The 23,903-nt window shown below is 40.3% G+C and overlaps 3 protein-coding genes and 1 long non-coding RNA gene across 5 annotated transcripts; all 4 read right to left on the bottom strand.

Annotated features, from left to right (window-relative positions):
• Positions 1 to 951: 951 nt before the first annotated feature.
• Positions 952 to 2,822, bottom strand: LOC127755617 (uncharacterized). Its single transcript, XR_008013051.1, has 3 exons — positions 2,121 to 2,822; positions 1,950 to 2,050; positions 952 to 1,253 (listed from the first exon to the last, which is right to left on the bottom strand). It is a non-coding gene; the product is annotated as an uncharacterized LOC127755617 (long non-coding RNA).
• Positions 2,823 to 5,109: 2,287 nt separating this feature from the next.
• LOC127755798 (NDR1/HIN1-like protein 26) lies at positions 5,110 to 7,039 on the bottom strand. Its single transcript, XM_052281441.1, has one exon. The coding sequence runs from the start codon at positions 5,818 to 5,820 to the stop codon at positions 5,110 to 5,112; it is 711 nt and encodes a 236-aa protein (XP_052137401.1). The 5' UTR covers positions 5,821 to 7,039.
• A 123-nt stretch (positions 7,040 to 7,162) lies between these two features.
• On the bottom strand, positions 7,163 to 11,127 carry LOC127755612 (rab GTPase-activating protein 22-like). 2 transcript variants are annotated; one of them, XM_052281303.1, is made up of 11 exons: positions 10,752 to 11,127; positions 10,447 to 10,542; positions 9,773 to 9,876; positions 8,981 to 9,240; positions 8,752 to 8,874; positions 8,576 to 8,664; positions 8,395 to 8,500; positions 8,199 to 8,296; positions 7,746 to 8,009; positions 7,517 to 7,600; positions 7,163 to 7,400 (listed from the first exon to the last, which is right to left on the bottom strand). In XM_052281303.1, the coding sequence occupies exons 1-11, from the start codon at positions 10,848 to 10,850 to the stop codon at positions 7,380 to 7,382; spliced, it is 1,344 nt and encodes a 447-aa protein (XP_052137263.1). In that variant the 5' UTR covers positions 10,851 to 11,127; the 3' UTR covers positions 7,163 to 7,379. The 2 variants fall into 2 exon arrangements, with proteins under 2 accessions (XP_052137263.1, XP_052137264.1); XM_052281304.1 differs by lacking the exon at positions 10,752 to 11,127 and having other exon boundaries at positions 8,981 to 9,253.
• A 1,496-nt stretch (positions 11,128 to 12,623) lies between these two features.
• On the bottom strand, positions 12,624 to 22,090 carry LOC127755607 (ABC transporter G family member 48). The gene is made up of 20 exons (XM_052281292.1): positions 21,591 to 22,090; positions 21,375 to 21,495; positions 19,381 to 19,463; positions 19,207 to 19,291; positions 18,521 to 18,811; positions 18,328 to 18,418; positions 17,281 to 18,181; positions 17,038 to 17,198; positions 16,818 to 16,921; positions 16,512 to 16,677; positions 16,279 to 16,422; positions 16,031 to 16,137; positions 15,559 to 15,891; positions 15,158 to 15,448; positions 14,997 to 15,080; positions 14,604 to 14,737; positions 14,218 to 14,445; positions 13,931 to 14,102; positions 13,181 to 13,435; positions 12,624 to 13,085 (listed from the first exon to the last, which is right to left on the bottom strand). Exons 1-20 carry the CDS (start codon positions 22,025 to 22,027, stop codon positions 12,816 to 12,818), a joined length of 4,458 nt encoding a protein of 1,485 aa, XP_052137252.1. The 5' UTR covers positions 22,028 to 22,090; the 3' UTR covers positions 12,624 to 12,815.
• Between the last annotated feature and the right edge of the window lie 1,813 nt (positions 22,091 to 23,903).

A 23,903-nucleotide genomic window follows, 5' to 3' on the forward strand; every position in this document is an offset into this window, starting at 1 on the left:
GGCGGGTAGGGGGGAGGGTGGGTGGGGTTTGTGAGGGGAGTAGTTTAATTATAACGCACCCTGGGTGCGGTTTAGCGCATCCACACACACACACACACACACACACACACACACACACATATATATATATATACATATATATACTAAACCGCACACAGAGTGCGCTATAACTAAACTACTCTCCTTACATCACCCCCTTCCCTCCCCCTAACCCCCAACCCCCCCCCCCCCACCTTCACCCCAATAGTTTCAAGCCCAACCGCACTTCCCACTCCCGCACCTTTTCAAAATAAACGTCAAGTAAAATGATTACTAAACCTTTATACGTGACATAATACACTGTAAGTAAACTAATTACTATGCATACGAATTGGATGGTGTACCCATCCTGCACCTTTTCAAAATACACGTTCAGCAAATTGATTACTAAGCCATTTTATGAGACATAGAACACTATAAGTAATAAAATTACTATTCGGGGAGGAGGGGTTAATATGCTCATCCCCGCACCTTTTCTAAATAAAGATCCAGTAAAATAATTACTAAGCCTTTATATGTGACAAAGTGCACAACAAGTAAAAAGATTACTCATAGGTTGTTTTCAACTCTTCTCAATTGTTTCCTACTCTTAGTAAATAGATTACTCTCATGTTGTTCTCCGCCCTTCTTTTAGTAAATATATTACTTAGCATATATAGTACTACTCCCAATTGGTTCTCGTAACTTCTCGCAGTAAATAAATTACTTTAATATTAATATATTGATATCGCCACAAGATTTCTCTTAGTAAATAAATTACTATTATCACGTTCTCGATATAACATACTAATCTTGCCAAAAAAAATTCTAATCATCGTAATATAATCATTAATCAACATCAAGGTGATATCATGACAAATTGTATATGATAACAAGAAAACAAATAAGAATTGAGTATGTTAGCTAGCTAGCTTAGACAAAAAGATTCAGCAGCTCGGGCTCCCTCTTGCCGCCGCCGCACATCGTGACAGATCCATCGGAGTTCATCGACGGCGTGCCGCCCCACCAGGGAGCCACAGGCCGAGGTCGAACGACAGTTCCGTGTGGAGCGCTGCCGGCGGCGCCATACACACCGGGGATCTTGGTCGTCATCAAACGCTTCGCCATCGAGAACGCGTGGAGCACCTGCCCACGGCGTGCCTCACCGTGGACGCAAACACGTCGCGGCCACCTGCGCCGGTGGCTTCGTCTCCCGCCGCGTAGCCGGCATCGGTCTGATCTTGCATGCATAGGTGCAGTGTTTGTTGGAGAAACTTGTATGCTTAAATTGACAAAACCAAAACAAACTTTTCTTGCACAAAAAGGGTTGGAAACGTATATGTCAGTGCTGTACCTAGCAAGAAACAATAACTAAACGTATATGTCAGTACTGTACCTAGCAAGAAACAATAACTGACTTGCTGCTCTCAACACATGACTAAATGAGTTGACTGGATTATATACATGATGAAAATGATGCAACAAAAGTTAAGATGTAATTAAGAAGGGTGTTGATCATATATATCTACAAAAATTGTGATTCATGAATGATCATCATCTTGATTAAGTTGAGATTGGGAGCAAGACTACAAGAATTAATGTCATGTATGTATATCAACAAATGCTTTATGACAAAGTCATGTATGTATATCAACAAATGCTTTATGACACATGGAAAAGAAATTTGACATAACTATTTTGAGATGTCTAAACTATATAGGTTTTGTCATATCACCCAGCTTAGCATTGCATTTCTTGCCTGAAAGGATGATCTCTGGAACGTTCTAAATCAAGAACACATGGAATTAAATATCAAAAAGGAAAAGAAAAACGCATTGAATTTAAGCATGGTAAATTAAGAAACTAATTTAATTAGGGGTGAGAGGATAAATGAGCTTAGCGGTCCCACTGCAGCTGCTCCATGGCATTACCGGCGGCCGCAGAACATCCCGCACGACTCGCCATTAGGTCCAGATCGAACGCCGGCGCCGTCGTACACCGCCGACGAGACGTCCACCATCTCCACGCTCGTCTTATTGGAGAATACTTTAGTAAGACGGTACACGAACCATAGAAAGTTTGGGTTCTTGAGATGTGCTCACCATGCGTACGCAACTATGATGCAGCAATCGGATGTGTCTCGATGTTGGATCCTGCAAATGCCATGAAGAAAGGGATAGGAGGAGACGATAGATGGATAGCCAGTAGTGGGGTAGAGCCTACATGGTCGGCTGAGCACTTTACTCCTCCTCCTCCCCCTTGCCGCGCCTGCATGCTGATGCCGCCGGCGTCTAGTCCCTGGTCGTCGCCCACAAGACGAGATTGGTGCCGTGCCGCTCCACCGACGAAGACTCTTCTTTCTCCCTGGCCACCGTGTGGGGCTGCGACGAGCCGACGACTGGGTAAGGGGGTGCTACAGCTGCTCGTCGCCGCGCTCCTTTCCGGCTGGGATCTTGAGTAGTTGAGAACGAGTTTACAGCAGATGGGAAAGCATCGCCACTTCTTGCCGTCGGAACGCTTGCAGCGCAGCTCCTCCGGCACGGTGGCCGCCTCCATCCCCGTCCCCCATCGATCGTAGCGTACGTCACACCCCGCCGTCGGTGCCGCCGCGACGGACGCGCGGAAGGAGAACGAGACGCGCCCCCGCCTCGGGGTGACGGCCGGGGCCACGGCAGTGGGGACGAGGAGGCTCTACATCGCGGCGACGGTGGCGGCGGCCGGAGGACGCGGAGGGCGCTGCCGCCTTGGACGACTGGGATACGCCGCCTCCTTCCTCTGTAGATCCAAAAAAAGGGGAAAATTGATCAGTGGTTAGTTACAATGTGGAACAACAATATATATGTATACGATGATTTGTACACTGCTATCAGTAAAACAATTACTTACGGTAGTATTTGATAGTGCCATTAGTAAAACAATTACTGGAATTGAGGGGGGCAGGGGTGTGTGCGTGGTGGGCGGGGGGGGGGGGGGGGGGGCGGGAAGGTGGGTGGGTTGTGCTATAGCTATACTACACCCTACGTGTAGTATAGTATCTCATTATATATATATATATATATATATATATATATATATATATATATATATATATATATATATATATATATATATATATATATATATATATATATATATATATATATATATATATATGGCAAGGACAATTATTTAGTATGGTTGAGTTTTGGTTACAATCCAAAGAAGCCTAAAAGTTTCTTGCTTTGGCTTGATGATGTATTGAAAAATCTGGAATGGCACGTGATGAATCAGAAAGCCTGGAGGCAAATGCATATGCTTGTCCCAGTGATAGATTCCTTGTCATGTTAGGATCGAATCCAACATTGGTGGCCCTAAAAAGCATGCAACAATGCATGCCTTCTTTCTCCAACATGCCTCGAGCAAATATGATCCAATCTTACCATTTGATTTTTCACTCATGATGTCGCCTGAAATCAACAAAAAACACCTGTCCATCTGCTTGCCAACAGTCTGCAAGAACATGAAAAGAGCTTCTAGCTTAGAGAGAATCCCTTATATGCCACTCTAAATTAACTGGCTCCCTTATATGCCACTTCAAATTGGCTTCTCCCTTTTGTGCTACCGTTTCAAGTTTCTCCTCCCTTTTATGTCATTGCCGTCAGTCCACCGTCAGTTGACCGTTAACTTTATTGTAAAAAGATGCATTTGCCCTTAATAATTAGTATACAACCAATAATAGGTATTTTAGTACTAATATGGCTACTAGATACAACATATGAAAATTGATTTTTTTCTGCATCACATGCAATTTTAGCTATTACCATCACAAATAAATTTTTAACGTAAGCATGAAACATGCAGTTTTCCAACAATATTTTTAATATAAAGAGTATTTTTCACTGGTTCTGACAAAACTTTGTTCACTCAAAAAGGATTTAAAATAAATTAGTTATGATTTTTTGAAGTTTACACATTTTTTAGTTGAGAGGGCATATTGGTCATTTACGAAAAAAACTATCCTTTGACTAACAGTCAAGTAACACTATAGTGGTGGGAGTGGCTTAAAAGGTAGAAAAACTTGAACTAGTGGCATATAAGGGAGAAGCCAATTTTGAGTGGCATATAAGGGAACTGGTCAAATTGTAGTGGCATATAAGGGATTCTCTCTCTAGGTTATGGCCTGGTTTGGTTTAGTTTCCAATTTTTTTCTTCAAACTTCTAACTTTTTCATCACATCAAAACTTTTCTACACACACAAACTTCCAACTTTTCCGTCACATCATTCCAATTTTAATCAAACTTTAAATTTTGGCACGAACTAAACACACCCTATAATATACTTTGCAAATTTATACGTAGTACAGACAACTTTGGCATGGCCCATGTAGCATTAGTTTGGGCCTTGGGCTTGCCACAAACACCAGAACACAGGCCGAATGTTTACACCAGAACCTTGGGCTTGGCCCATGTAGCATTAGTCCGATGCCATGTCACGAGATTAACAAGTACAGTCTGTTTGCATTTTACAAGCAACACATCTTTATAATAAAGTCATACCCTACTGTGTTCTAGTTCTCTAAAATATCTAGACAAAATCATAGTAAATCGATAATTTTGATAAAATATTTATACTTATACGAAATTCACTCTTAATAATAATACTATCCATTTAAGCATTTATTTCTATTTCAAAAGGAAGGATCGAAAGTGGTCAAAGTTTGCAGCGAATAGTACTCCAATAAAATTCGCTCCTATGAACATTTAAATTCAGAATCTCGAGGTGCTACTTAGGCCACTGTAATTTTATTTTAAACAGAGGTACTACTACAAAGTACAAACTAAACTAAACAAGAAGACCAAATAAAATGCTTTAAAAATCAATCAAATAGAACATCATGCATTACATCTACCATGTACAATACTCTTCAATTTTACTATTTACGGCTGAATTTTTCTTCTTACATAACAGTTTTTTTTTCTACTCCCTTCGTTTCACAATGTAAGTCATTCGTATTTCTTTTTCTCCTTTTGCACAAAGCAAAGGGAAATCAATGGACAAGAAAAATCAAGAACTGATCATGTTTTGTCCGTTGATCGAATGTGTGATCATCATCACGAGAAGTATCTCTCGCAGGCGGCGCCGACGGACTCCGGCAGCAGGTTGCCGCCGGAGTCGACGACGATGTGGCAGTCGACGTGCATCCTCCGGCGGCCGGACTGGAACCCGACGGCGCCGAAGCCGGTGGTGAGCCGGAACCGGATGGCCGTGGTGAGCCGCAGCCGCAGCGGCAGGCGCCCCGCGCGGAGGCCCGCGGCGAACGCCGGCCACGCCGCATCGGCGGCGGGCCTCGGGCCGACGACGTCCAGCACGCCGGCGATGAACGTCGTCGTCTTGTTCGGCTGGTACCAGCCGTCGGCGAACGCCGGGCCGGTGGCGACGAGCACGGCGGCGGCGCCGACGTCGTCGCCGCCGTAGAGCACGGCGGCGCGCGTCGCGTCGTAGTGGATGCCGATGTGGCGGTTCGGGTTGCGGTCGGAGACGTTGAAGGCGACCTTCTGGTGCCCGCCGCCGCCGGTGGCCGGCGGCGAGACGACGGTGAAGGAGACGACGGCGAAGCGCGGGCGGTGCGGGCGGAGGCTGAGCCAGACGACGAAGAGGACGACGCCGGCGACGAGGAGGAGGACGAGGAGGAGCGTGCAGAGCGTGTTCGCCACCACGGTGGTGCAGCTGGCGCGGGTGTGCTCCGCGACGCGCCACCTCGCGCGTCGGCCGCTCGCCGGCGGCGGCGGCGGCGCCGTCGTCGTTCGCTCCTCCGGCGGCATGATCACTCGCTCGCTAGCTCGAACGAATCGTTCGTGTTTTCTTTTTTTTTATCGGTTTGGTAATAATGGTGGTAATCGGATTGCTGACATTTGCAAGGTAGGAATTTAATCGAATGGAAGCAAAGATTAGCAGCTGTTGATAAGATGTTCTTGCCTTGCAGACTGAGGTAAGCTGAAAACTTTCCTGCAGTTCCCATGTCTCTGCAGCATGGTTAACTTCATTCCATGTCTGATGGCAGAGGCTAAAGAATGTCATAGACTCGCACCTTTGTATTTAAATATGCTAGTTATAGTGGCACGACCAACCCACCGTGCTCGTCCTTGGAATAAGTCTATTTTGCATCACTCATCTCTTTGGGTCGACCGCTGACGGGCTACGGCCTGCAGGAACAGGAGATGTCGGGCGGCGGTTGTGCTGATCATTGGTCCGTGCCGGCACGTTGTGCCGAGGAAGAGGCCCGGACACAGCCCAATGGTCGGGTTGGGCTAAACCAAATCTCCGTGTAGTGGGTCAAACTGTCGAGTTGCGGACCTTTTGACCAACTATAGTTATAGATCCATGTATTACACCGGTTTCTTTATTTATTTTAGTGAAATTTTTTTGGATAAAGTGGGTTGATTGGTTTTTTTTTAGAAATCGGTTTTTACGATGGAGAAGTGTATTTTAGAAGAAAGAAGGGGAGGCGAGGAATGAGGACGACACCCTTTTTCAGTTGTAGAGAAAAAGATAAAATTGTTGGTGTGCAATTTTAACCACTATTTTTATTAGAATATAATGATAATATATCTAAACAAATTACAATATTGTTTGATTTTTATGTTTTCAAACAAAAAATTTTAGAGCTATTGATAGCTAAAGTTTCAAAAAGTGACCGAGGCCTGGTTTAGTTCCCAACTTTTTCTTCAAACTTCCAACTTTTCCATCACATCAAAACTTTCCAACACACACAAACTTCCAACTTTTCCATCACATCGTTCCAATTTCAATCAAATTTTCAATTTTGGCGTGAACTAAACACACCCTGAATGAAGTCATCACTGTCATATATTTAAATACTGAGTGAGTAATTCATTTAAATTAAAAAAATTAACCTTAGTATTGCAGACTAATGGTAGTACTTACCTGCCATAATCAAACAATCAATACACGCATAAGGTTGTGTTTAGTTCAGCGTAAAGTTTGGATTTTGGTTGAAATTGGAGATGATGTGACTGAAAAATTGTATGTGTATGACAGGTTGATGTGATGGAAAAGGACTGAAGTTTGGATCCAAACTTTGGATCTAAACACAGCCTAAGTATAACGGTTTCCCATTTAAAAAAATGGTTGAATCCAGCTAAAAGCAACCATGAGTCGTTTCCCTTTGGCCTCCATTGATTCATCAATAAATAATGTTACATGTAATATTCTCCGTGTGTTATATGGTGGCTATAGTTTAGTGGTAGAATTCTTACCAGCCACAAATTAACGAATTTTGTACATTTTTCTCACAAATTAGGAGAAAAGCAGGAGTAAAACAGAGCCACGATCAAAACCAGGAGTAACCCGGAGCTCGTTGTTATGGCTTCTTTCCCTGGATCTGCCAAGAGAAGTAAAGAACAACGATTGGTAAACCAGTATACCTTAATACTTCATCAAGCATTGCAATGTGTGGTAATAAGCTGCAGTAAAGAGGAACTTGTAACTGGTAGTTACCTTTTTAAGGTATTTCCTGTGAAGTTTCAATGCAACAGCGCAAGCCTTTTTCGCATCCAAATTCCCATTAACATCATTCAAAATCTGAAATCAATGATTGTGAGTTTTCTTATATGGTACTCCAAGTTAGTTTAGAACGTATATTATATGTTATGTTCATCTGACAATGAAGCAATCTTATGGATTCTTTTTCTAAAGAAGATAATAGGAATGGATCGATCCAACTTACCCTAATAACATCATCAATCCCTCGAGCTTCCTGCAGGAGCTTCGCACTGTTCTCCTTCAGAACACTAGCAACCAGGAAAACAGAAATCGGAACAGGACCATCGTTGTCACTAGTAGCCCCATTCTTCATATTGTCTCTCTCGTACTTGCCAAATTGGCGAATTGATTTTACTTTTTGCCTATGTCCTGGAGTTACACCAGTTGCAGCATCAATATGTTCATATGTGGAGAAGATGTCAGGATCATATTCTAGAGCCCACATCATCTGCAAACAAGTTTCAGAAGAAAATATGATCATCAATTAATTATCTACTGTAGTAAAAAAATGTTTTTGATAATATGACCGACTGCATAAAACATCAATTGTGTTGGTTAATAGATCAAATCTCTTCAGATGAATGAATAGGATGTTTAAGATTTAGTACGACATGTCAGAATGACCAGCAGTGTTTACCTCCCAAAGGTATAGTGAGTCCCCAAATGATAATTCACGCCGAAACAATACCATGAACATGCGGAATGCAAAGAGATAATCACCCCCACCAAGTGTTTCTGCATTCAGGGATCAACAGGACCAATTGCAGAATGTAACATCAGCAAATGGACGTCCAGGGTTGACTGTTACAATCTTGAGAGTTTTCATTGTGTACCTAGGTGGTCATGTAATTTTGGGTCAAGCACTTGAATGATAGACGCAAGGTGCTGAAGCTGGTTCTCCACCCCAACAGATTGCTGTGTGCATCTGAAATTTCCTCGCTTTATAATAAAAGTTACTACTAAAATTATAAGAAAAAAACCCCACATTAAAGACTTTTTGAGAAGCAGTTGTACCAGTCTACGCATTAATCTCTCAAAGCACCAAAATGCATCTGCTTCGTCGTTGAGCAGCACTATCATCGGTGAGCATAAATCACTCATTCCTGTTTAAGATTGAATAAACACCTGTCAGATTATTTGGGAACTACATAAGCATTTTTTGTGCAAGACGACAGCATTGTGCACCCCACCTTGACAATAGCCAATTTCTTTGTCGATCCAAGCATATACAGCAAGAATATCCCATAACTTCGAAAGATTTTCTTTGTTCTCATAAAACACCATGGATCGATCAGTGCGCAGCACATCAAGGCCTGCGTAACGTACACGTGGACACAAAAGTTAGGAACATTTATAAGCGCAGGCACAATGGAACAATGGCAGGCAGGAGGAACAAAAAGATTGATGTATGGACCTTACCAATTTGATGTAGCAAAAGCTTCCATTCGATAATTTGTTTATCCACCACACAATTTTCGGACTTGTCCACCTCATTTTCGTTCCTGCTGCTGGATGAACTGCCTTGCATTGTGTGCTGGTCTGAAGTAGCTTCGAGCAAAACCAAAGGATCCTTAATAGGTTTTCCATCCTCAGTTATAATTGGGGCTGTGATAATTTTACCGCTACCAACATGGGAGTCCATATCTTTGCATTCTTGCTTCCATATGGCATATTGTATTCTACATAGATCGTCTGTTACAATGTTGAGGCTAAACAGACAAAAAGTTTGATGATTGCGTCCTAATTATCGCAATAAAAAAATAGTATGAAGAACCAGGGGGGAAGGAACTGCAATTCTTATCAGTCATAATAACCAATTTTCAGTTTGCAGTAGGCATGTCAAAGAGAGTTAGCACCAATCTTCCATTTCCAAGGTGATATCGTTGTGCAAGACTGCATGCTGCAACCCTTTGCTGCACTGTGTGATCTGCATTTCAGCACTTGTTTGTCTGGCTCTTCACCAAGGAGTAGTGACTAATGACTAATGCGAGCCACAGCTGGGTTCAGTGGCAAACCAAAGGGCATGAAAGACAAAACAAGATTGCAGAAGCACAAACTAGAGCAAGGGCAGATGCAAGTGGTGGCACAGGCCCGATTTGGTTGTGCCTCCAACATGATACTTTCTATCCGTGGCAAATCATGTGCATTCAAGTATTCGACTCTTTGTAAGGAAAACCAAATTACTGAACAAATTTATAGAAAGTCGCTTACCTTCTTTTCTCCCTAATCTGCTCGCGCTCATCAAAAGTGCTCCCAGGATCAAAACAGCCAAGTAAAAACTCCCAGACCTCTCCCCTGATTGTAGGATGGACACCCTAAGAGAAATAAACAGATCATTTTGAGATATTCGTCTATACCGGGAACTATCGAGATGTTTATTATGATGGATGGGTTGTTCCACCATGGGGCCATCCCATTATTTTGGTTAGGGATGGGCGCAGGTCACTCTGTGGACATATACCATTGAGTTGCTAACCGTTCCTTGTCAAATAGGGACTAACCCATGTTCAATCACTGAAGTACGATTGAGTGAGATGATCCACCCTAGTTCAACTAAACCAACTAAAATACATTTCTTTCTAGTTCATATTGTGTATGTAGTTTACTTGTTAAACTGGAGCGCGTCAACGTTTACCCACGGGGTAACCCTGCGCTCGCGCACACCTAACTTGGATGGAATGACTCAATTCCTTGTTCCTTCTATCAAGCATGTGCAATTTGAGGGACTAACCAATTCCTTTTCCTCTAACCTTACCAAGCTGACAGTATCACATTAGATAGCCTCCCTCCCAGGAAAACACATAAAAGGTTTCCATATCACAGAAAGGACAAAGTGGCAACAAGACAAAAGTTTTTTTTTTCTTTCAAAGAATGATTTAATTTACCCCTTTCTGTATCCGGTTCAGAACCGAAGCAATATCCAAACGGCCTTCACGCGTAAACGCAGCATGCCATTTCCGAACGCTCAACGTTTTCCCAACCTGAAAAATTAATTGCAGAGAGGGATAAATCAATCTACCGGCACACTCCCAGAAGGCTCAATTAATTGCTCATAATCCAACAATTAACCCTTTGAATTAGAGCGATTAACTCGCAGCGATGAAGGAAGATACATCAAAAAAGTAAATCAAAGCAGTAGTAGTAATTAATGAGGAGGAGAGATGAGGGGAATCAAGAAAAAAGGTGAGACCTTGATCTTGAACTTGGTCTCGGGGACCTTGTGGGTGCAATCCGAGCGAATCTGGTAGAACCCATCTGCAACCTCCCCTTTCCCCGCCCTTCTCAGCATCCTCCTCTTCCTCTTCCTCTTCCTCTAATTGCAGCTTGGATTGCTCGATCTTGTGCTCCCTTTCTGCCTCCAGCAGCAGCAGCGGCGACGAATCAAGAAGCAAGAAATCGAAGAACAATCGGTGGATCAAGAAGTCAGGACTCAGGAGAAGCAAGAAAGACTCTAGCTTTGGGTCAACTGGACGGATCAGAGATTGGGCGAAGAAGAGAAGAAGACGCGTTGAGGTTGGTTTGGGTTTCCGGGTGGTTCGGATTCCAGCTCCAACTTCGCTGGTGCTTCGCTGTGTGTACTGTTTAGTTTGTTACTAGTACTGGAGTACTACTATTCTCGGACTGTCAGATCCTGTTTGGTAACAAGGGGGAGAAAAATCCAGGGGGGTAATTTTCAGCCCCATGGTTTGGCATATCAGAGGAAAAAGCGAAACGGTATATTTTTTACAAATAAAAAATAATCTGTGAATAAAAGTTTTATATATGTATTTTTAACGATCTAAAAAGTAAAGTCTAAAAAATAAACTACAATGAAAAAACCTCTAAAATCAACTCTAAATTTATGGCTAAAAATTCAAAATTTTCGCTGATAAGTATAAGTATAAGCGAAAAAAATGAGGCTGTTTAAAGGTGAGCAAAAGGTCTCCTAAAAACCCAATGGAAAAGTTCCATTTCATTGTTTTGGGGAGAGAGGACGGTTGCCAAACATCCCAACAAAAATAATTATATGGTAGTAACAGTTTAGAACAAAACTAAAAAAACATAAGATATTAGAATAATGTCATTGTTATACAATAACTAGAGCTCAGAGTGTCGCCTTGCCATAGTTAAATCCATCCACGGTTGGTCGAGACCACTTGCAAATCTCCACGGCTATCGCTGTGTCTTCACAATGAAAAACTCTTCCTAATATATGACCCATTATTCGTCACTGTATTACTTGCTTAATTCCATTCATTGTTACTCATATTTGTGATGGATACCACAAAGGATGTGTTGAGTGAAAAAGAAAATCACTCGTTCTTCACGCGCACATCTCCTGAACTGCTAAACGATGTATTTTTTAAAAAAAAATTATATTGGAAAGTAGCTTTAAAATATCATATAAATCCACTTTTCAAGATTAAAATTAAAATAATTAATACTCAATTAATCATGTGCTAATAGCTCACATCGTTTTGCATATTTTCTCAATCTTCTCCTTTCCCCTCCTCTCAAATACACCCCGAGTTAGCATGGAAGCGGGGAGGTGAGTAAGCATGGTAGTTATTACCCTTATCCAAACCTTTGCCTTTCACTCCTTGGGTATAGGGTTTTGACCCAATAGATCGTCAAAAAATCAAGCACATATTCAAAATCCAACCTAAAAGGATTTTAATATGTGAATAAATAGCTAAATGGGCATAATTGCCGTCTCTATTAGTGCTAGGCAACCCAACCATCTTCTCTACCATGCACAACCAAACTGCCTCCTCTACAAATGTCCACCTCACCCTCATTTGTCATGGTCAGGACCTTGGTGTAAGGGGTGTCAATCACATGTTCCCACACCCAACCTCACCACTAAACTTACCAATCACCATGTTGCATTATCATCTCGATCTAGTTATGGCTCTTGTGATGTGCACTATATCACAAAAGGGAGCAGAACTGGATTTTATGATCATGGGTGAGGTCCGGCAAGGTTAGGACGCAAATGAGAGGGTTTTTTTTACACTTGTGGGCCAACTTTTACAATTCCTAGAGGTTTATACAATCTTAGGATGATCTATTGGTCTGCAAATGGAATAACAAATCACATCCATGGCTTAGAATAGCATTGGTGTGTATATAGATACATGAAGTGAATGTTTACAAACTAGAACAATCTACAAGCACTTCTAACTTAACTAAGTAATTGTGTAGTAGCCCTCTTTAGCTGCAAGTGGCAGTGGCGGCCAAAAATAATGTCACTCTATGCCATAACATACCATCTCTATCGTTTCTGGAAGTTGAAGTACTTGATGGCATAGCCAAAGATGAAGAAGAAAACGATGATGTAGCCAAAATGTGTGAGCACAACATATCCTAGGAAACTATGCCGCATCCCTAGGTTGTCCTCCAAGAATTGCTTCACTACCGTAGGGCTCCCACCGGGAACCGAAAGAACATCACCATTTTTACCAAACTGTGATGCCACAACACCATAGATGGTCCATGACACGGGGTTTGCCCAGTAGTACCACCTCCACCAAATCGGTATCAACTGCATCAACACACACCAAGTCGATAAGAGAACATAGCTAAGCTAGCTACTTATCAATGCATAACTGTGAGAAATTAAAACACTTTCTAGCTTACCGGCCTAACAACGAGGAACCCAGCAAAAAGATTCCAGAGAGGAAGTACAAAGGATATGAGGATGTTTGCAAGCATTGCAGATGGGGTGCATGCCACCAACATCATCCCAAACAATGTGAAGTAGTTGAAACTTGCTACAATAAAGAACATGAAATAGAAGAATTTGTCGGCTTTCCAGTCATATCCAATCATTGCATAGATGATAATAGTGTATAGAATCCCCTGTAAGATGTTGTAGATGACCTCCACGCATGCCTGCACGAATTGACTCTAAATTAAAAATCATGTTGTACCTTCCACACCCTCTTCATTTTTTTTGGTTGGTATGCAACCTTTACATTCTCAAACTCATTTAATATATTATTGCTTCATAAAATATTATGAGGTTCCCAGTAAAAAATATATTATGAGGTTTATATTGTAATTTTTTAATTTTATTTTCCCTTTTATTTTGATCTGAACCGCAATTATTTATAACTATCTTCGATTAAAAAATGAGGAGACATTTTGATGAGCTCTTAGTTTACAAATGACCAATATTATACTAGTTTATTGGCGATGCCATTATGCTCGTTATATCAATATCTATTGCTCATGTTCTCTCCAAACTCTTTCCGATGCTTCTTCAATAAGTCAAAGCATAGGAGTAGTAGATATCCCATTTATTTGGAGCATAGTTAGTGCAACCAAAACAATCACATTTCACTCAATGCAGCTAACAACAGTCAACATGTTAATTTCACACATTACCTGAGCAAATGCATAGGACAATGAAGAGTACATCCCTGCTGCCCTTTCACGGTAGAAGACTGTTCTTTCGATCGAAACAACAGGTTGAACTGTGATACAATTGGCAGCCCCAAGGAAGAAAGTTGCAGCATAAGTGGCTCCAAGCAAATTGAACAAATCTTGTTGCGATGATCTATTCATGTAAAACACAAATCAAACATATTTAAAAGCGTTAGTATGCCACCAAAGAGTTTAATATAGCATCACTACTAATTCCATCAGCATTGATGTCAAGTATAGGATCATACATCTTAGTTCCTTTTTGCCAAAATACCGTGCCAAAGACAAGGCCATTGAGCAATGTCATAAGATAGCGCATGGCATTGTATGGTGGATTCTTCCAATAAGAACGATATTGCTTCCAAAAGTTTGCAATGCATTGACTATAGAAATTTTGAGAATACTTTGTAGGAAATGAGAGATCTTGATATCCTGGTGGGGGAGTGCTCAATTCCTTGATTAGTTCTTGGTTTTTCCTGGGCATATTTATGAAAGTTGAGCTTAATGTCAGTAACAAAATCGACCATAGTTGCTAATTTTGTTTGTTTGTTTGGGATCCATACTAATTTCAATGTAAACAAGCATTGGTAGTTAAGAAAGTAACAAAAGGAGGGTTTCGATTGAGGCTACATACCTATAAAGCTCAGAATTAGCATAAATTTCAGCAAAATTTACATTAAGACGAGCCTCAGCTATAGGGGAGGTGACTTCTAGCATCCATGTTGCAGGATTATATCCTTCTGTGATCTTTGGAACACCTGGAACTGCCTGAAGGGTGAAAGATAATCTCATGTGATGCCACATATAGTTTGTTACACCTACAAATAATTATTATTTGCTAATCTTCCAAGATCATTGACCATATTTATGAGCAAGTCAGAACTTGGCAAATAAGTAACAAAAACATTTTTTTAAAATAATACGAGCATGGTTGTGTTGCCATAATTCTAGTTTAGTAGGGCATAAAAGAAATATTTGTTGTTCACAAACTAGAACATGTATATTGCATTGAAAACAAGACATTCACCTCAAAATATTCAACTAGTTTATGGGAGTGGCGGCCGAGTTCACCAGCATAAATAACTTGCCCTCCCCTTTTCAATAGCAAAAGCTGGAGAAGAAACAATCGTTATTTATTTACATGAATTTTTTTTTAGAATTTTAAAGAGAAATAGCAAAGAGAGGGACCTCATCAAAAGACTCAAAAATATCGATGCTGGGTTGATGAATTGTGCAAACCACAGTGCGTCCCGTGTTGACGGTATTTCTCACGGTTCGCATGACAATTGCTGCAGCTCTAGCATCAAGTCCAGAAGTTGGCTCATCCATGAATATTACTGAAGGGTTTGCTACCAACTCCACTGCAATTGTGAGCCTCTTTCTCTGTTCAGTTGATAAACCACTAACTCCAGGAAGACCCACCAAAGCATTACGTAACACATCAAGCTCTACAAGGGACATGACTTCATCCACGAACATCTACATGAGTGAAGAGTTCAGTTAAATTTGATTAAATTACTATTTGGATGTTCACATATATAGAGCTCAGCAATACAACATCATGAGTGTGGAACATAGTTTAGTATTACCTTCCTCGTATTGGTGTCAACATCCGACGAAAGACGTAGCCAAGCAGAGTAGAGAATGGATTCATAGACAGTAACATTTGGTGAATGAATATCAGTCTGTTCACAGTAGCCACTAATGCGTGCAAAAGTTTCTTGTTTCTTTGGATAACCAGAGAGGGTGATGTCTCCTTCAATTACTCCACTTGTTTTCCTTCCTGCTAGGACATCCATTAGGGTGGTCTTGCCAGCTCCACTTACACCAACTAATGCTGTCAAAACACCTGGTCTGAAAACTCCACTGATATCAGATAGTAACTGGAGACGGCTTTCTGTGAATCCTTGCTCTTTCATTTCCTAGAATAATTAACAATGAAAAACATGTTAGCCTCAGTTTGATTTTTAGCTGACATACGCAAATGTTAAAGTTGTCAAAGTGAGAATTCATATTTTACTATTTTAGCATGATTTTTCTGAGGGGGGAAGGTTAGCTTACTGCTGGCATATCCACATAGTAGTTTACATGGTTGAAACAAAGTGAAAGGGGTTGGAAAGGCAAGACAATTTGTGATCTACTTTGCTGATTTGTTGATCTGCTTCCACCTGTTGAATAAAATGTGTAAATTTTTACCATGATGTAAAATTACTTAGTAAGACATCAGTAGTCATAATATAGATAATAGACTTGAGCTTGATAATATTATAAAGGCTACAATCATATAAAATGGATAAATAAGGTCTCACTCATGGGGATCGACGATGTTGCAGATGTATTACTAGCTCCATTGTTGTGTACAATTTGGGACATTTGTTGTTCATTTCTTGTTTTCATGTCTGTCTTATCTTCACTATCTTCATCTGAAACTATTGTGTTTGAGCTACCACCAGCTGGGAGGAATAATTTAAATGAATTATAAGTATTGTGAATAAATATGACATCAAAGTAACAGCGTAACGAGGAAAGCAATGGTGCTTACGACTCAAGTATGTAAGGGCCAAAATGTATAAGATATTGAACACAACAAGGAATCCTATAAGGGCTCCAATGGAAATCCAAAACCCCCCATCACTAGTAATCAAGCCTTTGGATTTGAGAATAGCCTTGCCAACAGTTGGCTCATCAATTGTTGCATCAGTATTTGGCTGCAGCAAGAAAAAATGTTCTTCGTTTGTTAAAATGGCACAACATTAACAAGAATGAGATGTCTTAGTTTCCTATAAATTAATTTAGAGAGAGAGGAGAGAAACATCAAACATAATATAAGTTTCGGTAAGAAACTTACAATAGCCCATCTACTAGCAAGGAACTCATTGATTGATATTGCTTGTTGACTATACATCATAGGAGATGCCCAGTAACCCCAAATCCACCATGGCTTGATGTCATCTGTACGTGCCAAATCAAGGACATTAGTATCATCCATAAATACTAAATGGCCAATATTGATTCTTCATTGCTTATTCCTAGGAAATATAAATATATTTACATGGGAACATACTTACTTCTAGATATGAGAAATCCTCCAAAAATGAAGACAATAAGCAGCACAAACATCCCAAAAGTATTGGCCACAACCATTGTTTTCAAAATAGCACCAAGAAATCGGAACATAGCCATTGCCATTTGGTGAGTAACAAAGAAAGCTATAAATTGACGAAAGAACCTACAATCAATATATAAAAGAACTTGAAGCTTTGTATGCAAATTTTAGCACTAAAACTAGAGAATGAACCATACAAATTTACCTTCCTGCAGAGGGTGCAAACCCCATCACATAGTATGTGAGCACAACCCATACCGCCGCCTCCACAAGAGAAACAGGAACTTTCAAGAGGATATTTGCTACTCCAAAGGTCCATGCAGGGAAGAACAAGAAATCCCTATGTTTGTAGAACACAGGAAGCTTCTTTATGGTCAGTTGTAGCTCAGCAAAGCCATTGAACAAGATGGTGATCAAACTAAAGGTGAGAGCCCCAAGGAATTTAGTGCCATCAGAGATTGTCCCACTAGGCATCTTTGTTCTGAGGAACACAGTCATGGACATGAAAGCAAGGATGATCAACTGGGTGACCTTGAAAATGTAGATGAAGGAGTTGCGCTTCATCAATAACCACTCTCTTGACATCACTGCCCTGAGTGACTCCCAACTGGATAGCCCATACTTGGTAGTTGTCAATGCAGCAGGATGTGTGCTGGACTTGTCATAAGGAATTTGCATCTCCTTCTGCATTTTCTGACCTACATGGAATGACTTGAAACGTTGTGCAAACTCTGGAACTGACACATACCGATACCGTTCTTGGTCATGGTACCAGTACTGCTGCTGGTCTTTCTTGGAAGTGACCTCTTGAAGGAAATCAGCGATTCCTTTCCTTTCAGGGCATCGGAAACCAGCATTTTCGAAGAATTCCAAGATGTTCTCACGTGGTCCGTGATAGACTATATATCCTTCTGATAGTAGAATTATGTCATCAAAAAGATTGTAGGTCTCCGGTGGTGGCTGCAGGAGGGATATCATCACAGTCTCATTCATCACATGGACCAAATGCCCAATATACTTGACAATCTCAAATGTGCTAGAGCTATCTAGACCGGTGGATATTTCATCCATGAACAATGCCCGTGCTGGTCCCGTTAACATCTCCCCTGTCACCAAGCAAGTAAAAAAAATGATTCTAGACAATTAATTTGAAATTAGAGCAAACAAATGGTCTAAAATTTAAACAATTGATTTTAATCATTGCAACTTATTCTACTGAAGTTATCATGGTTTGAATATTTTGAATGCATACCTGTTGTCACACGCTTCTTTTGTCCACCTGAAATTCCTCTAATCATCTCATCCCCAATAATAATATCAGCACAAATGTCCAACCCAAGTGCCTACACATCAAGGTAAATGAAAAAAAAGTGCATTTTCTTTTCTTTTATTTAATTTGCCTCTTGGACAAATATATATAGGCAATAGATAGATCAGAATCTCACCTTGAGAGTAACATCTGTAGTGATGTTAGATTTATGCCCTTGCACTGCAGTAGCTTTCATGAAAGCATCGATCTCAGGATCTGGCTTAATGCCTGCATTGCGCTCCCTTCTCGCGAGTTCCGCGAGCATGTCATATCTTGCACCAATGCCTAAGCACCGCCCAGAGAAATCCAATGTCTCTCTCACAGTCATCTCTGCATTATGAAGATCATACTGACTGACATATGCACTGGTCCTCTCAGGGTAGAACTCAGAAAATGTGTGTCCACAGTATGTGATGTCGCCGGACACCTGGGTTGGTCGCAATAGGATGAATGAGCATGTGGCAGGAATGAGTTAACATGTACTCCCTCCGGACTGATAATACGGAGAGCTGATAATATTAGTCGTTTTGAATAAGGGTAAAGTCAAACTTTAAAATCTTTGACTACAAATAATTTTTAAAATATTTATCTTAAAAATATGAAAATCATATGTGTAGATTAGTCTTAAAAAGTACTTCAATAAAATCAAAATCATATATTTGTTGATATTTCTATATATATATATATATATATATATATTATAATAGAATATAGTTGTCAAAGTTATTTTTTTGGAGACCGTGCTCTTGTCCGAAACGACAAGTATTATCAACCCGGAGAGAGTAAATAATTTACCAGATGAGTGGATTTGAGTTTAATTACCTTGAGGTTTTTATCAAGCTTCCCTGTAAGTGCTCGCATTAGTGTGCTCTTTCCCGAGGATGGAGGCCCAAGAAGAAGTGTCATCCTGAAATAAGAAAAAAGAACTATAGTTCAGTACTTCTTTTGAAAATACGAACATTTGGAAACTAGTACATTGGTAGTGTATGTTTCTACCTGGATGGCTTGATGATGCCACTAACATCTTGCAGTATGTTAATGGTCCTCTTATTTGAAGAACCAAATCGTCCAATGAGACCCTGTCCAGTAAACATCATCACATTTTCTATCCATCAAGCACACACAAAAATTGATTTGTTTTTGGACCGAAGCCCAAAAGATGATAGCCCACCACCATAACATATAGCTATGAAAAAAAACATATTAGTAGGAAGTTTGGCACAAAGATAGGTCAATTTCTAACTTGGGCCTCAGGGAGATGTTCTGGCCTTCTTTTTTGAGCTTTTGTTTTGCCTGATGGCCCTCTGAAGAAGAAGTTCCATCTTTCACTGTTCTTGTTTAAAAATTTCTTTAAACGTCCTTTTCTCCTCTTCTTTTTGTTATAGTAAAACATATACACACCCACCACATTACAAACATATCGTCTAACACATGCTTAAATAGACGGAGCTCCATGCCCTTTCTGGTCGAGAATTGTTTGAAAAAATGAAGGAAAATTGATCAAACTCTTTGAGCAAATTAGTGACACACTGACACTTGCCCTCTAGTTTTCTTAAGCAAAACAACAAAGATGATTGATTGATTGAACTCTTCGATCGAGCCAGTGACACGGACTACGAGTCATATATGCGATAGAATATGCATATGAACCCTAGCTGTGCTTTGCTGGAGATTTTGCTTGAGATTTTGCAAGGCCATCTCCCATGTGCAGTGCATGCTTAAACCTAAGGGATTGTAGAAGATTTTTCTCCCTTTTTTTTTATGGAGGGATTCTAGAAGGTTTGACACATCTAAGCTGCCCATCTTTGCTTGCATGTGCAGGTGACGACTATCCTCGAATAAAAAAGGCACAAATAATCAATCTTGTTAGCTACTAGACATCTGTTTAAGTTAGATGCCACTGGACAAAACAAATAATAATAATCTAATCTTACTTTGTCTAAGAGTCCCATTATTAAATTACGCCCATATAATTTATAATTTATCAGAGGACAATTCAACCACTATTTCATCATTTCCGGTAAGAAAGAAGATCTAGAAGGAATCTGAGATAGATGTACTTAGTGATGTAGATATATGTGTTTTCAAGAAACTCTATTATATATATATACCACCAGTGATTAAACATATATTCTGCGTACGATAATATGTCATTGACAAATTTAAATTTTATGATGTGACGACTGCTATTAACTAATTCTCTCCTTTACATCAAGTTCTGTTACTCAATGGTTTGTCAGCCTCTGTTACGTGAGTTTACTTTTTCTTAATTATTAATATACCAGAAATTCCCTTTGTTTCTACAAATTAAATATCACATGATTTTTTTTTCAAAAATTTAAAAGGAATCGCTAACTGGTACGTATAGTATTATTTTAAAGCTATTTTATATGATAAATTGTACAGGGAAGACTTTTAATCATATCTAACGGACGCTGTTGACTAATTAATTACTATGGCATACGTGCAAGAGAACCTCTCAAGTCTTTGTACTCCCTCCATTCCGAAGTATAACATCCGTAGGATTTGAATTTATACAAAAAAAAAAAGCATTTGCGGAACACTGGTTCCAATACGCGAGAATCTATGCACTTCAAGCCAATCAGGTTCTTACATGGATAATTCAAAATTTAAAACGTGACCAAACCAGATAACCGAAAGGGAACCTTTTCTTCAAACACTTACTCTGGGCTTAACAACTTAGGCTATGCTCATCATATAAGGTAGAAAACTAATCTCACTCGTTAGCGCATAACTAATTACGTATTAGCTTAGAAAAAACTTATAATAGATTAATATGGTTTCTTTAAAGAAACTTCCCCATAAAACTTTAAAAAGAAAGAAAAAAGGTAACAAAAACGTAACGTTTATCAGTTTGTAGCGGAAAACGAGGGACTGCAAGTCGAGAAAGGGGAGTGTCGTTTGGCATTTGCCGAACGGTTGTTTACTAGAAATGTTTATATTTAGGAACGGAAGGAAGGAGTATGTACCTGGAGGACGTTGGTGGCGGCGTTGGTGAGCGTGGGCAGCGCACGGCTGCCGACGAACACCTCCGCCTGGATCGACAGCTGCTCGTACCTCACCTCGATCGTCGGCAGCTCGATCCCCACCCTGCAACCAACCACCCATCGATTTCAATGAAGCTTTGCACGAAATCCATGGCGATGGCGATGATCGATCGGAACGCGCGTGTAGATACTACGTACATGTCGATGCGGTCCCGGAGGCGGCGGAGGAATCGCTCGCTGTCGTCCTGGAACACGCGGTCGAGGAGCGCGCGGCCGAGGTTGCCGGCGGCGAGCTTCTGGATGTCGACGAGCTCCATCCTGCCGCCGTCGCCCTTCGCCGGCGCCGCGCCGCCGGCGCCGCCGCCGCCGCCGTCGTGCTGGAGGAGCGCGGTGCGGATGACGCCGCGGCGCATGCGGTCGTAGGTGGGGAGCTTCTCGAGCGCCGCCCACCGGAGGTTCTCCTCGTCGTCGTCGTGCCCCTGCTGCGACGCCGCGCGACCGAACGGGTCGTCCGCCTCCGCCTGCCGGAACGACTGCGAGATCGACGACCCCCAGCTCATGCTCCGCCGCCCGCTCGCCGACGGCGCCGCCATCGCCGCCATCGCCGCCTCCGCCGTCGCCGCCGCCGACGCCATCCTAGATAGCTTACTTAGCTCGATCTCTCGAGCTCAGCTAAATTAGCTAGCTAGATTGCTAGAGCTAAGGCAGCATTGGAAGCTAGCTAGAGAAATATTCTCATGTGGTTTATATAGAGATAAGTAGAGAGACACTGCCACATGCAGGATAAGCTGGCTAGCTGGTCAAGCCATCAGCAGGTGAGCTAAGAGCAGACCTCACTAGCAGCCCCCTTTGAAATGTCCACATTTTTCACCATAATATTATACTCCCTCCATTATGTTAACACTGTTAATTATCTTGATATTTGACCATTCAGTTTAGTCGAAAGTATTGTACAAATATTTTAGAAGTCATATTTGAAGTAGTGTTTAAAATTTCTGTAATTTCGTTCCCCACCAACAAGCACAAATCTCCCCGAACTTTTTGGTTTTTTTTATCAAATATTTAAAAATTTGGTCAAATTCAGTCAAAATATATTAAAAATTCAAAAATATTTAGCTAAAAAATACCAAGATTTCTAAAATTTTGGTGATTTCGGCACCCACCGGCAAAACCAGGGTTTGGAAATTGCAAACCCTTACTTGAAGTAGTATTAATGATGAAATGAGTGCAACAAAATAAATGATTTTTTTAATAAAATGGGTGGTTGAAGACGTATGTCCAAAATCAATAATGTCATATTTAAAACTAGTGGTAATAATATAAATTTTTTGAAAGGAATTAGTACTGTAGGGGAAACCCCATAGTTCGAGCTTTATTAAAAACAAGAAAAGTCTTATTTTTTGTTCTAAAAATAATAAGTATATCCAAGCAGTAAGATCTGATCTCTCATCTAAATTTACACGATGTACAGTAGATAAAGATCACTCTTAAAGAGTGACTTCCAGGATCTTACAGAAGGGCTTTCGTTTTCGTAAATTTCGTTTTCATAATTTTCAAGTTGCATATAAAACTTTTTGAATGAAGTGAGAAGATATAGATATATATATATATATATATATATATATATATATATATATATATATATATATATATATATATATATATATATATATATATATATATATATATATATATATATATAAAAGACCTCCTCGCTTGTTGTAGCAGTCCAACAATCAGAGCTACGGGCCGGTACATAAATTAAAAAACAAATGCATGTAAGTCTCTTTTTCCTTACAAGAGCACAATTGGCATGTCAAATCACTTCCGAAAGATGCACAATGTTTTCCGTCAAACCTATCCCTTGTATTCCACCGATCATTAGAAACAGCCAACAAAAGCTCTGACTTTCATTGTGCACTTACTCTAATAGATCCAATTTAAATAAATTGGTAGCTGAATGTATGGAACTGATGGTAATAGTTCTTACTCAAATTAGTTTATTTATAATAAAAACTAATAAAATTTCCTCATTGTAGAAGGATACCTCAATTATTAGTATTTTTGTTTTTTTAAAACGATTCCAAGAAAACGGGCATTGTATATATGAAAAGAAAGGGTAAGAAAGAGAGAGAAAGAGGAGAGAGACAGACAGAGAGTATATACTCTTTTCATTTCAAAATATAAGACACAACCACTCTTAACCCAAAGACCAAGAAATAATTATTATCATCTTGTAGTTTGAATCATCCTAATAAATTAATGCATGCATCCAATAGGATTAGATAACATGAGAGTGGAGGATTTTAAAAAGTAATAATTTAATAGAGAAGATTCCATAGTTAATTGTATGTTTGTCTGCATGTCTTATATTATGGAACATCTAAGAAAAAAGGTTGTGCCTTATATTATAGAATGGAGGGAGTATTTACTATTCCCTCGTCTCAAAATTAATGTAGTTCTGTATTCGGTCTGATGCCAAATGCCTAAACATAGGAAACAGGTTAAGGG

This window comes from Oryza glaberrima, chromosome 11 (assembly GCF_000147395.1).
Source record: "Oryza glaberrima chromosome 11, OglaRS2, whole genome shotgun sequence".
NCBI classification, from domain to species: Eukaryota; Viridiplantae; Streptophyta; class Magnoliopsida; order Poales; family Poaceae; genus Oryza; species Oryza glaberrima.